The following is a 13,968-nucleotide window of genomic DNA, read 5'->3' on the forward strand; positions in this document are numbered from 1 at the left end:
TCCTATGGATATATGGTGGGAAAGCAAATGTAATTCCTAAGGTTTATATTTACTAAGCTATTGTAAAATACTATGTTAATAGTTGGAGGTCTATAGAAATCCATAGTTAGAGATAGCAGTAGGTAGACAGAGATCCATAGTTAATAATAATTTAAAGCAAACAAACAGCAAAAAAATATTTTGTCTAACCAGGCTAGAAAAATCAAAATATGCCAATTAAATGAAACACAGTGAGAACAGGAAACTTCTGTATTCCTTACGTGCCATTCTAGTTGGTCACTGCTTATCTCTCTCTTTCATTATATCAATATAGTTTAGTACCTCCAGAGTCCTTCTGCCAGCCAAACTCAGATATTCGGTTTCAGAAGAAAACGCCGCTATTTCTGCTGTGCTGCTTGTGCCTGCAGGCTGCAGCGCCTCATGTGCTGGCATTTTGTGCCCTCCAGCGGTGCCTGCGGTGCTGGGAGGAGGGATTCCCCCCGGGCTGCGGGCAGAAGGAAGGGAGCTCCCACAGCTGCACACCTGCGTGGTGCCACACTGGGTGGCAACATCCACTTTCTCTACTTCTGTAACAGAGCTCTCAGTCTGCGACCAAACATCACACCTGACACTGCGAGTGACATGCTCTCTCTTAAGGGCTTGGTGTAATGAGCTGCCCTCAGGTGGCGCAGCGTGGTTTTTATTTTCCTTCTCTGTGGCACAAAAAATAGAGTCTTTCTCCTGAAGATGGTTTGCTGCTTCTCTAGCCAAAATACTGCTGGGCGGGAGAGGCACAGTTCTGGTGCAAGAGGTCTTGGGGGGCTCTGTACTTGCTGAGGCTGAGATCAGGTTGGCATCATCTATCTTCAAAGACCGTTCATTCAGATATTCCTTCTTTTTGGCTGTGTCTTCCTCTTCAGCCTGTTTGAACAGAATTGTGTGAATGTAACTGTTTAAATAGTTCAATAACTAAGGACTAAGTTAATGAAAATGGTTTTAGTTGTTTGGGGATTTTTTTCAGTCTTTCTCCAGGCGTGTACTCCTGGCCTTTGTTGAAGAGAAGGTGGGTAAGGCGGACCTTCACTCTCACACAGAATTTGTGTGGCATTTTTGTGTTCAAGAATGGCTGAAAACACAGTGTGTCAAATATTCCTGCCTTACAGGCATGTAATGTAAGGCAGCTATACATCAGGGAAGAGAGCAGAAGCTTGCTTAGCATCTTCCCACAGTCATGTTACTGTAATTCCACAAGGCCTGATACTATCAAGAGACCAGACCGCATGTCTGTTAAACTACTTAGGAAAATTTACAGCTAATAATTTCTTGTCTTCCTCACACATGAAGTTGCCTTGTACAAAACAAAACCATAAATAAGATTCCAGCTACATCCACCCTTAGATGCACTCAGGCATACAGATATCATTCAAATGAACCCCTGCAAACCCATAAAGGGGCAGTACTTACCGTGTCAGGACTAGAGCTGAAACAGCTCTCTGTCTGCCTTGGAGAGTAACTGGGAGACTGGCTGCTGAGTGACGACTCCACATCTGAAAAATGAGATTAAAAGGAAAGAAAGGTTACTCACCAAAAATTCTCCAATCATCCAATGCTCAAGTACAGCATGTAGAATTAAACATTCCTACATCTGATGCAGTTTTAAGATACTGTTTAATGAATAAAGTGTTAGCAAGGTCAATCTAGGTCTTGGCAATAGTTGATTCTTCTCCTCTCAGGACAACATGTCTTAACACAAAGCATGAAGCTGAAGCTTCCCTAAAGCTTCAGCTATGCCGTTAATCAGCAGCCTGCACCGGCAGCAGAACTGTGCTACCCAAAAGCAAGGTCAGGCTGAACAGGACTCTGAGCAACCTGCTCTAGTTAAAGATGTCCCTGCTCATTGCAGGGGGCGTGGACTAGATGACCTTTAAAGGTCCCTTCCAACCCAAACCATTCTATGATTCTATGAAAAGGAGGAAGGACTCTGCAAAGCAAGGGCAGGGAGAGAACGCAGCAAACTCCCTGCACACATTGGTTGCCATACAAGTTACATGGGCTTATGGTCATATTTTCGTCTTGGAGACCCTTGGGAGATCTTCTGCTCTGAAATGCAGCCAGCACAGCTGACCCCTACAGCTACTGAGGGAGCAAAAAGGATGTGGGATCACCCTGCTGACTCCTCTCACTCTGTGCACATGTGGAACAACAGCATATAGTCTAGGGGAAAAGAATAAAGACTAGTGAAGACTAGACCAGTAAAATGGCACATGTCAAACATCTAATGAAGATATTAATTAATAGAAAAAACATGTCCAGGATTTTTTCCAACCAACAGAGGTCTGCAGGAATAGAAAGAAAGAAAATGACTGGCATTTACTTGGCATTTTACTGTGTGGTGATGTAGGTAAACTTGAGTTGTGGTGTTCAGATTAATACTCTTGACCTCTCTCATAGATTTTTTTTTTTTTTTTAGCAGTTACCCCTACTTTCAGAGATGGCTTTTCAGTTTAGGGGACAACCTTGGAAGAAATGGGACAATGAAAAACATGTGTGTAATACTCACCAGAGAGAAGTTAACCTGAATTTATCTCTTCAAGGAAAAGCAAATACAGATAATTCTTAGTTACCTGGTAACGCTAGTCTTCTTTATACAGTGCTGCGTGAATCAAAAATACAAGCCCTCATCAATTGTAACATCCTAAAAAGATCAAAACACTTCTCCCTGGCTTTAAAAGTAACTGTTTCAGTTTCACATGTAGAGAAAAATCTGATTTTGGAATTAATAATGTATAAATGGTACTAACCCTTCTCCATCTCGTGAAGATTTGAACTCACTCCAAACTTATACTCTTTCTCTTGTGCTGTTGTGAACTTTTAAAAATAAGTAAATGTTAATAGTGAGGGTTCAGCTGGATCAGCACCTCAGGTTAAGTGAGGAACATTCAGTTTCTGTATTACATAAAGGAGTCACTGCACTGCACCACAAATTATTTCAAGAGGTACCAAACCCCTGACCAATTCTGTATGGACCTGGGTGACTTCTGTGGGCAAAATATCTACAAGATTCTTTATATGTATATTGGCATAAAGTTCCTTTATAATGCTGAAGTGTCCTGCATATAATGTCTGGGCACTGCCTGCAGAATCTGATCCTAAGGGTTAATGGGTAATTTACGCAAAGTATTTCAGGCAACAGCTTAGGTGTGAATCAAACCATGTAAATCATGGACCTGAAAGGGCTATCTATCTGAACTACTTAACTAGAAGCTGTTCTTTCTGGTGGCCCTATAGAAACCATGAAGGAAAAGAAGCTTCCACGGAAGTTAATTCAGAGAAGCTAAATTCAGTTTCTAACTTGTGGACATTCCTTTTCCACCTCAAATGAATGGTGCAAACAGTAGGTTTGACAAAAAAATATGTCTCTTTAAAAAGTTACCTCTTCAAATCCAAAGAGCTGGTTCTGTCTCCAGGCTGACTCTTTCACAGACTCATCGTCACTGAGGGATTCAAACATAGAGTTCTCTGGTAAGTGGTTTCCCCTCCTGTACTTTTATTTTCTTTCTGAATTAAAATCATTACTGGTGACTTTTCTGTCTTCAATTTTTATTTTGTCTTCAGTAACCACGAAATGCTTCCCACTATTGAGAACATTGAACTTATTTCTGAACCTGAGATTTAACACCAAGAATCTGTTTTTCACAAACTTCTCTTCTGTTGAAATGCAAAATGTAATATGAGAGATGACAGAAGATAGTGTTGCTTTGTAAAACGGAAGGTGTTATTGATCAGAGTCTTTGATAAAATTGTCTTTTTTAAAACATGGGGCACTCACATATGCTGACTTTAGCCCAGGAAAGACACTGACTTCCTCTGAAGTCAGTGGAAGGAGACACGGTCTTTTAGAGGGCAAATCAGAGCAACAGCTTAACGTCAGGGACTCAAAATTGTCCCATGAAGCAGTCTTTCGCTATACTTATAAGCACATGAACGATGGTACAAAGGGCTTACATGCGTGTAAGTTTATGCACATTATTCACTACTATTTTCACTGGGAAAACTTGGTCCTCAGTAATACTATTTAGAATTTTGCCTTCATGTCCTCTTAGCAGGATTTATCCAGTTCAGCAAGGTCTCTGCAGTTATCACTAGTTCATAGATTGATAATTTCTATGGCACTCACCTTTTTTTTCTTGAATAGTTCTGTACATTCTCCTTTAAGTTAAGCCGCTGATCATGGGGATAAGCAAATGTCTCTAAAATAAAAAAGTAAATCTTGATTTTAAAATGCAATAGCATAAATGCAATTTGAAAACAAATGCTTCTGTCAATTTTTAAAAATAATTTAAATAATTGGATTTAAAATTAAATTACTGCATTCTAAAGATTCATTACATGTTTTCGGTCAGGGCAGATACATCTCTGGTTATAAAAACATATGTCTTTAAAAGGAGAATAAAAAATAGAATATATGTCCTTAAAATATTGACACTCACCACTTTTTTCAAGGTTTGCAGGTTTTTCTTTGTTTTCAGAGGTTATGAAGTAGTGCTGTCCCTCATGACAGTCCTGCAGGTGGGCTTTATGAAGTCCACTGGTTTTCTTGTAGCTTGCACTTGTGGCATTGTTACTGTTAAGTAAAACCTGTTCTGGAGCTGTGAAAATGCCTTCAAGTTGTCTGTCTACAGAACTTTTTTTTGCATTGATTGCAGGATAAGCCTCTCTAGTATGATAAGGATAATTTCTGTTGGTCATTTGATTTCCATCATCAGGATCAATGAAAAAAATGGCAGTACTGCTTTGGTTAACAAAAGGATTAAAATGCTTTGTGGAAGGATTATTATGGATTGGTTCGCTCTCATCTTCGAACAGTGCTAGAAAGGAACAATCACTTCCGTCTTGGGGACCTTTCAATTCTGCAGTTTCTTTCACAACATCAAACAACGGTTCTTTTATTCCTTCACTGTTTTCTGATTCATTACTGGTCATTATCACTGGATTTTTCCTGGCAGAATTCATATAGTCTATCCTGGGGGTGGGGTGGAGGAAGGGTAGAAAAGAAAAAACAGTTTGCTCAGTACGTACATAAGCAAAATACTAACTGCTAACACAACAAATTATGGTAACTTGGTGATAAAAATTTGAAAGACTTTACTCATCACACTTCCTTTTGTCCCAAATATACATTCTTTCAACTGAAAAAGTGTCCTATTTCCACTTTATACTAAGGTTGATTTAAAAGGGTTTCTGTTTCATGATGTCTCTAAACATACCAAGACATCCTCCTGAGTAGCGAACTGTGATTTATAAAATCAGCCACAGTATGTCACTGCTGCTCCATCAGCTGACCAAAGAAGTCCACTGGGGGGGGGGGAAGAAAAAGAAAAAGAAGACGACAGCTTCTTCTGTTCATAAAAGTTGTTTGTTCTTCAAGACTACAGTTCTCTCCTGTACTGAAAGCCCATAATAAGCTCTGTGTGCGCTGCTTAAGTCTTGGTCTCTTTAGCAAGTGACTTCCATTTGTATTTGAGGTCAGTAATCTTAACTCAGCACAGAATTTTTCGTTCCACTGTCAGGGGGCCAGTCAGACATTTTGTTTTGCCCATACTTCCCTACCCCACTTTTCATAGTAGTGGTTTTGAAGATGCTCCCATGCTAGCATCATTAGCATGAAAGCTATCATACTTTCACTTACTTGGCTTTTGATCTAACATTTTCACTGCTTTTTTTCTAGGCTTGATCTGTTGACTGACCTTTCAGAAAATCTGAGCAAAAAGTTGAGAGGCTTCTGAAGCACAAAGAATTGGTAAAGAAGGTCATTCAAAAAATGCCCTTTCTTTAACAAATTTTGAGCAATGCTATCAGTGGAACTTGAAAACTGAAACGTAGTACAGAAAACTCTTACTGGAGAAAAATTCTGTAATGTTTTGATCAGCAAATACTCGAAACTGGATAAAGATCCTAAATGAGAAAGTAGTATCCTCTACTTACAGAAACCCCCCAGAACAGTTTTAAAAGGATAAACACACTAGAGTTTGTTTCTGGCGAAACTTGGATAGATCTACATGAGGAAGGTAAAAACATTTTGTGAAGTAATTCAGAGGCTCCTTCTTCACTCCAGCTGAACATTTTGTAATGTTAAGTAAATGTTAATAGTAGATGAGGAAATAGCTAAGCACTATTCAGAGTGAAAGATACCTGCTATTTTTATAAGACATCTAAAATTTTTAGTTAATATTTAATGATCTTGAGATGCCACAGCTCTCAGATATATGCACATTGATTACATCATCAATATGTTACAATTACAATTACATTAAACGATTGTGTAAGTTTATACTCTACTTTTCACATACAGTGAAAGAAACTCCCTTCCCAGGAGAACTGCCAGCTCTTGTGGTATAAGAATTTATGGCTATAACGGATGAAAACAAAACAAGGACGATACAAAGAAATGAATTTGAAGAACAGTTGGAAAGGAGATGTTGTTAGTGAGCCATGAATGGGCAGAGGACTAAGGGATGTGCCATAAGCAGAGTGCAGGCCTGAGGGCCTGCGGAGAAATGAAAGGGGAGATGTAGGCAAGATAAGGTTAGGCAGGGCTTTAATGTGAAGATATTCATCAGGAATTCACCAAGATATACAGCAAGGTGAATGTTATCCTCATTTTAGGTTTTGCTGGAGAAAGCCAGGAGAAGCTAGGAGAAGAGAGAAAGAGAAAGTTAAGGTGGCTAGGACTGGAAGCTGATGTGTTCATCTAGTTATCATGTGGTCAGCGAGCTTATCAGTCACTTGACTCACAAGCAAACAGGCTGTAGGTACTTCAGGAACAGCAAAATAATATATGGCCTTTTTACGGCTCTACCCAGCCAAAGCTAGAGACTGATAGGAACTTTCAACCACGCAGCAGACTTACAGAATAAAAAGAGTAAAGAAAGATTAGCCCTTAAGACCCCTAGGTCCAAGGCAAGAGCCTCTGGAAAGAAACTGAAATAAAATGTTCAGTATAAATGAGTCTGGTCCTAAACACTCTGTGATCAAAAAGATTTTTAATCAGCACATACAAAAAGAAATATATTCCAGGTTTCTACCCATTCTTTTAAAAAAAGTGTGTATTCTTATAAAAGCATTATTGAACCAATTCTAAAAAAAACCTGCTATAGCAGGATCACATATGAAAGAAAAGGGAAAAAATGCTTTGTTCCTGGAATCCCAAACAATGTAGGTGGAGAAGTTGCTCAATTGCTACAGCACCAAGGTCATCAGAAAAGCACTTGCAACAGTGACCAGAACTAATGAGAACCGGGGCAGCTACCCTCCCTGTGGCCTCTTAGTAAATCTGTGCTTCTCACTTGGGGTGAATTCAGTAACACCATCATGTGTGTGATGCTGCAAAAAACAGATCATGGTTCCAAGTGCCTACCTAAAATTCACATCTTGCTGCCTTTCAGCAAATTTAAATAGCTCGGTATGTTCAGTCTTCCATTTATTTTCAATTTCTATTTGAAAAGCACCAAAAATGAAAGAAAAATCAAGTAGCAATAAGTTTCAGATTATCTTAGTATTTTTCTTACTTAAATTTGACTGTTATTTCTCTTTTTAATGTAAAATCACTGCCTACCTATGCAATGGCTTAAACAGTTCCTGAGGAACTGCATCGGACTTCCTGAAAATACACGGGCTCGGAGGTTTTGTAATCCAAGGGTCTTGATCAGAACTATTTCCTGGCTGAGAAAACAGTAGACACTGTCAAACCCTGAATATATATAATAGTTACAGTGTTTAAAACTTTAAAGTTGGGTTTGCAAACAACATACATGTTTTCCCACTATTTTCACTTCTTTTTGTCTTTACGGTAGAAGCCAAAACTTCCTTACAGCCCAACTGAGTTCTGTACAACTCATACGTTTCCATATTTGTGTATCACTGTTAATATGCAAAATGTCCTTTTAGCACCCCTTCCTCTCATAGTATGAACAAGCTTGATAGACTGGAACAAGCTTGATAGACTATAACAAGCTTGATAGACTGTACCAAGCTGAAGTTCCACTGAAGATCACATGATCATAGAAAGCTGTTGTCTGGAAGGTTTGACCTCAAAAAGTATCTAGTCCAACTTGTTCAAAGCAGGGCCAGCTTCACGGTTAGGCCAGATTGTTCAGGATTGTTCAGGACTGAGATTCCACAACCTGTTTGGATGGCCTCTTCTGGTGCTTAGCTACTTTTGTGACAATATTTTTTCCCTATACAAACAGAATTTCCGTTGTTGAAACTTTTACTTCTTGCCATTTCACTGTGTACCTCTGGCTCTGTCCTATCTGTAACTCTGTTTAGACTGTGGAAGACAGCAGTTATTTCACCCCACACCCCCATAGCCTTCTCTTTCCCAGGGCTATGAAAGCCCTCTTTGCTCAGTCTCTCCACATTCATGATGTGCCCCCATCCCCTAGCAATTTTTGTGGCCCTTCATTGGTCTTGTTGATCTCTCTTTTGTACTGGGGGTCCCAAAACTGGACACAGTATTTCAGATGTGTTCTCACATATGCTGCTCAGAGTGAAATAATTACTTGCCTTTGATGCTGGGTATGCTTTTTATAATACAGCCCTCTATGTAGTTGGCCTTCGCTACTACAAGGGTGCACTGCTGACTCGTGTACAACTTGTTGTCCACCAGCACCCTCAGGTCCTTCTCTGCAAAATTGCTGCCTACTCAATCAGTCCCCACCTGCAGTGATGTGTGGGGTTATTTCCCCCGGGGTGCAGGGCTTTGTATTTCTCTGTGTTAAACTCTATGAAGTTCCTGGTGGCCTTCTGCTTGTCAAGATCCCTCTAAGCAGCAGCCCAGTTACTGTAATGACCACTCTGCCAATTTGGTGTCATGTATGAACCTGCTGAGGTGCTGAGGGTGCATTCTGTCTCATTGTCCAACTCTCTAATGAAGATGTACTGGACTTAGTATTAACCTCTGGGGATCCCTGCCGTTACTGACCTGTTGCCAATTAGACTTCAGCCCACAGACAACTACTTTGAGCATGATGGTAACAACCAGTTTTTTACCCATCTTATTGTCCTCTCAGCTGGTTCATACCTCACCACTTTGGCTACTAGAATCCTATGGGAAACCTTGTCAAAAGCCTTCCTAAAGTCAAGGTAAATAATATCTGCTACTCTCCCTTATTCATAGAGCTAGTCATTTCATCACAGAAGGCAATCGGGTTCATCAGGCACAGTATGGCCTTGAAAGTAAATCTATGCTGGCTGTTCCCAGTCACCTTCTTGTTCTTCATGTACCTTGGAATTGCCTCCAGGAGGTCTAGTTCCATAATCCTTTCAGGGACAGAGATGAGATGATACTTCCCCAGATCATGCTTACATTTTTGTAGGTGGGCATAACATTTATATTTCTTGTTACTGAGAAGCTTTCCTGATCACCACAGTCTTTCAAAGATGATAGGCATCTGCCCTGCAGTGGTGTCATCCAACTCCCTCAATATACTTGGATGCACCCTGTCCAGTCCCATGTATTTCTTTATGTCCAGGTTACTAACGATTCCCTAACTTGTTCCTTCGCTACTGTTCTGTACCACTCTCCCCCAAAACTCTCTGCTGAGCTTGAAGATATGCCAGAGGGCAGACCTTGGCAGAAAAGCCTGAAGCAAAGTAGGTCTTGAGTGCCTCAGACTTTTCCATGTCCTTTGTCGCTAGGTCATCAACTCTATTTAGCTGTGGACAGCATTTTCCTTTGTTTCCTTTTGCTGATGACATACCTATACAAGTCCTCCTTGCTGCCCTTCTCACCCCTTGTGAGTTTCAGCTCTGGCCACCCCTCTAAGCTCAGGGGATGCTTCTGTATTCTTTCTGGGTGGCCCAACCCTCCTTCCACACTTCCTTTTTGCATTTCAGCTCAGTCAGGAGTTCCCTGATTCTGCCAAACTGGCCTCCAGGACCTACTCATTCTCTTGCACATTGAGGTGGACCGTCCTTGTGTTTTGAAAACATCTTTCTTGGGCTCCTTTGTCCTTCAGGTCAGCTTCCTGTGGGTTTCTGCCTACCCGTTCCCTGAACAACCCAACATCTCCACTTCTGAAGCCCTGAAGTACTCCCTCCTCATTTACCTCAAGACTTTAAAATACCACTGGTGATATACGTAGAATTTGTTTTATTATTTTCAATAAATAATGTATTTTCTAAAAATAAAACATATTATGAGAGCCCCCTTATATTTGCTATTACTTTTCTAAGGATGATTCTTCCAAGAATCCCAAAGTTAAGAAAAAGAAAAAAAACGGTAACATGCACCAGAACAAATAACTTTAAATCATTTCTTAAACTTAACTTGAGTTAAACAGCAGGCTTTCCTCAATCCTTTTATGAGCATTGAGAATACTGTAAGAACTGTGTTACTCATTGAGACACTGCATGATTAAAAATTAGGTCACAGTGATCAACTGGGATCATATGTTACCCAGTTATACTAATTGTACATTTAAGAAAGCTGTATTTATAACTGTAATACATTTCAGCTTTCTTTAGCGAACTTTACAAGCCAGAAACAAAAGAAAGCCAGCGGTCTGTGACTAACTCTCTTTCTGCGGATATCAGCGATACTGAGAGCCCAGTGAACAAAAGCTCAAGTTAAGCATATTTCATAACAATGTAAGAAATGTATTTATATATATGGAATATTCATTGCCACCAGCCTACAAGAAATGTTTATCATTCATAATTATCTTCACCATTACACTAATTCTACACCCCAAATAAATGAAAGTTTAAAATAATTCTGCGGAAATGACAAAATATTAATCAAACCTGGTTTTGCAGCTTCTCTTCATAGGTTTGTTCCCAAGTGTTGCCCATTAGGTTTGTGTTGAAATTTTCTTCTGAAAATTGTGTACAGTTAGAGGACCAAAAAACAGAAGAGGACAACGGACAGGCACTAAAAGCTCTTGCTATGTTGTCTTCATGTTCCGTAGTAGAGTCAGCATACGTTAATTCTGTTACTTGTGATAACTAGACAAAACATAGAAGAGAGACATTTTATTTTTCTGAAACTGTTCTGATGTAAGCATAAAATTCAAAGTAATCAAACCTTTCTTCATCTTTTACACCTCTGCACATTTACCATATACAAGAGAAATTTTTCACATATTCTGATACGATTTTTTCATTAAAAACCTAAGGTATTAAGGGCTTATTTCAGGGAAACACATAAGTACCTACTTAAGTTGAAGCATGCAAACAAATGTTATTCTGAGGAGAGATGGGTATAAATACATTTTTAGCTTTAGATGTGTAAGTAAATGATCTGCTGACTTGGTTCTTAAGTAGTAAAATGGAAAATATTTTACTCCATTGAGGAGAGAACTCCAGCATGTTGTGATACCAACAATGCTATCTCAAGCAGAACACAAGGAGAAATTTGAAGGCAAAACTCATGAAATGTCACTGTATCCACAGCTACATGGAAGTAATGCCTGTAGTCCAACTTATCCAGTGAAAGCAGCACAAACTACTAATGGAGTGCAAAAGCCTTGCACAAAATCTTTGTACCTCAAAACTGTACGTTTCCAGAAAGCTGAAAATTATGACTTTTATAGCCCCTCTTTCTGTTTAATAAAGTGGATATATCTTAATTACTTAAATTGGATATACTTCAACTTATGAAGATTTTAAAACCAGTATTTGCAACATATAGGCCTTAGACTTTATTTTTTGATCCATAAATTAAATTAGCTTTCTGTGTGTGCACACTGCATTATCATGTGTTTTGATGAACTGATGTAAATCTATCCATACAAGTGGAGGTTGAGGAGAAACTTAGCTATCATTTTGATCCGTTATTTCTGGCCACACTAAATCTAAAATATGTCCTCTGTCTTCAAGAAACAGATGAAAAAGAGTCATAAAGGAAGGCTGACTTAATGTGATACCCAAAAAGTAGTGGCAGCTCGTAGTGATCTTGGTTGAAACACATTAGACAGCTAAACTTTTCACCCATACTAAGTAATTCTTCCTGACTCAAAAGAAAGGAACTTCTAACACTAGAAAAACATCTGTCTTTCTCACTCTAGCAAAATGTGCTTTGGCAACATGAATGGGCCAAGAACATACGAACAATACTGTGCAAGCATCTTTTGCAACCGTCTTTTCCTCAGGGTCCTATCTGATATGAATAGCAGGAGTCAGTAGAGCTATGTTATCAAGCAAGTCTGAGTAGCCTGAACTAAGTGCCTTCTAACATTTACTAACTTGGTTGGGTTTTTTGTTTGGTTGGTTTTTTACACAACAGTGGAATGGGTCATTAAAAAAAGCCTAAATTCCATCTAGAGAACGTTTTTCGCTGTAACCTCAATAACTTCCCAATTATATCCACTGAAACTTATACTTAAGTTCCTCTTAAAGACTCACTTCTGTCTATGCTTCTCACATTTAATCATTTCACATTTCTGCATATTATTTTTAATTTGCCTGCTGTTGGCCTCAGTCTCTTTCCCATAATCTCTGTCCTTTGTGACTAGCTTAGAGCACAGATATTCTTAAGCATTTTGGAAAATGCCTAGAACAATGTGAGCCTTTCAAGAAATACATAAGAAATAGCAGGAACAAATACAAAATATGACTGGCAAATAACATATCAGTATAGCCTTAAATATGAAGACTTCACATGTTTCTGTATCCATGAGATTTGGTGACTCTTTGAAAAATCACTTAAAAATACAGTCTTTGCTGCACATTTTTAGCTTTACATCAGTGAGAACAATAAACTTACTTACATTATGCTGGTATTTTACTTTCTCTGAGAGATGCTGCCTTCTGCTGTCCAATACTTGCTTTTGTAACCTTGTAAAATGAATAAAAGCAGCCTATGAAATACAAGATATAAGATCTATAAGATTAAAAACGTTCTGAGTATTAATTTCAAAACAATTTAAGAATATTTTTCCACACATCTTAAAAAGGCCTGATTCTTAAGCAGTTATGAGCAGCCAGTGTGTGAGTCAGTCACTTTAGGGTGTCTGAAGTTGGATGGGAAAACAGTGTAAGTAAGTGGAAAATGCTGTTTAAATAGCCTGCTCTGTGAGATAAACTTAGTGTATGTACCTGACATGAGTAAAGAAAGATTATTTTTTTACAAATCTCTCAGCTTCATGTACAGTTTTTTATTTAGAATACATTTATTTACTCTCTAATAGTAAGAGTATCACTGGAATGCCAGGAGTGATTGTGAAACTTCTTCATCTTAGAATGGTATATTTATGTTTACTTAATACCCCAAATATAAGACCATCATGAAATACCTTTCCCAGAACTTAATTATAGCTTAACTACTGCCTATTTTATATAAGTACCTGTTCTGGTTGTCATCTAAGTTTGATGTATGTTGTACACGTAGTGGTGACGTGGGAAGCTCTATGTTGTGTCTCCTAACAGGTATTTTTACATCTTCAGTGATATCAATGTGGACCGGCTTCCTCATGTTCTCTGCAATGGAAGTATTTGGAATATCACCGTTAGGCTTGGAAAAAGTTTTGAGCTTCCTGAATTTTGATTAGAGTACAAAAGCTGTTGTTTTAGGTTTCTTAATCCATTTAAAGCCATATTTTTTGCTTTCTTTGTTACTAGCAATGCAAGAGCTCTATTCTAAATGGCATTATAGTATGAAATTATTTATGGTCAGCTGCTGTGTGTAGACAGGCTCTGTTGCGCTCCTCAGTCACCTTCTAATCTTCCTGAGCATAGGACAACAAATTCTCCACAATTTGGTTTATGAATATGTCACAGAAGATAAGAGTTAGGACTCAAGCTGGAGAGATGTTTAGAGCTTAATGATGGATTTTAAGAAAATGCTCTGGGTAGAACTGACAGACTATTCCAAATGCCCCCAAAAAGTTATGAAAAAGAAAGTGGAATACAAATGGACCCATTCAATGGCAAAGGGAAAAAGAAATGGATGTAGGGTGGAATTAATGGATGGATGACACCAAGCTGGGC

At 38.8% G+C, this 13,968-nt stretch overlaps 1 protein-coding gene across 1 annotated transcript; it reads right to left on the reverse strand.

Moving 5' to 3' along the window:
• Positions 1-276: 276 nt before the first annotated feature.
• On the reverse strand, positions 277-13,453 carry LOC104079085 (chromosome unknown open reading frame, human C12orf40). The gene is made up of 10 exons (XM_009580982.1): positions 13,326-13,453; positions 12,750-12,816; positions 10,786-10,986; positions 7,595-7,701; positions 4,470-5,002; positions 4,157-4,229; positions 3,413-3,473; positions 2,781-2,847; positions 1,444-1,526; positions 277-900 (listed from the first exon to the last, which is right to left on the reverse strand). Exons 1-10 carry the CDS (start codon positions 13,451-13,453, stop codon positions 277-279), a joined length of 1,944 nt encoding a protein of 647 aa, XP_009579277.1.
• Positions 13,454-13,968: the final 515 nt, after the last annotated feature.

This window comes from Fulmarus glacialis, unplaced genomic scaffold, assembly GCF_000690835.1.
Source record: "Fulmarus glacialis isolate BGI_N327 unplaced genomic scaffold, ASM69083v1 scaffold5477, whole genome shotgun sequence".
Taxonomy (NCBI): domain Eukaryota; kingdom Metazoa; phylum Chordata; class Aves; order Procellariiformes; family Procellariidae; genus Fulmarus; species Fulmarus glacialis.

What these genes read in the sequence shown, in the direction of transcription:
- LOC104079085 (XM_009580982.1), bottom strand. Translation starts at nt 13,453, where the DNA reads ATGAGGAAGCCGGTCCACATTGATATCACTGAAGATGTAAAAATACCT. An exon ending in CTGTTTAAGCCATTGCATAG is followed by an intron (nt 5,003 to 7,594) that starts GTAGGCAGTGAT and finishes CCCCACCCCCAG; the next exon opens with GATAGACTATATGAATTCTG. An exon ending in TGCAAACCTTGAAAAAAGTG is followed by an intron (nt 4,230 to 4,469) that starts GTGAGTGTCAAT and finishes TTTTTATTTTAG; the next exon opens with AGACATTTGCTTATCCCCAT.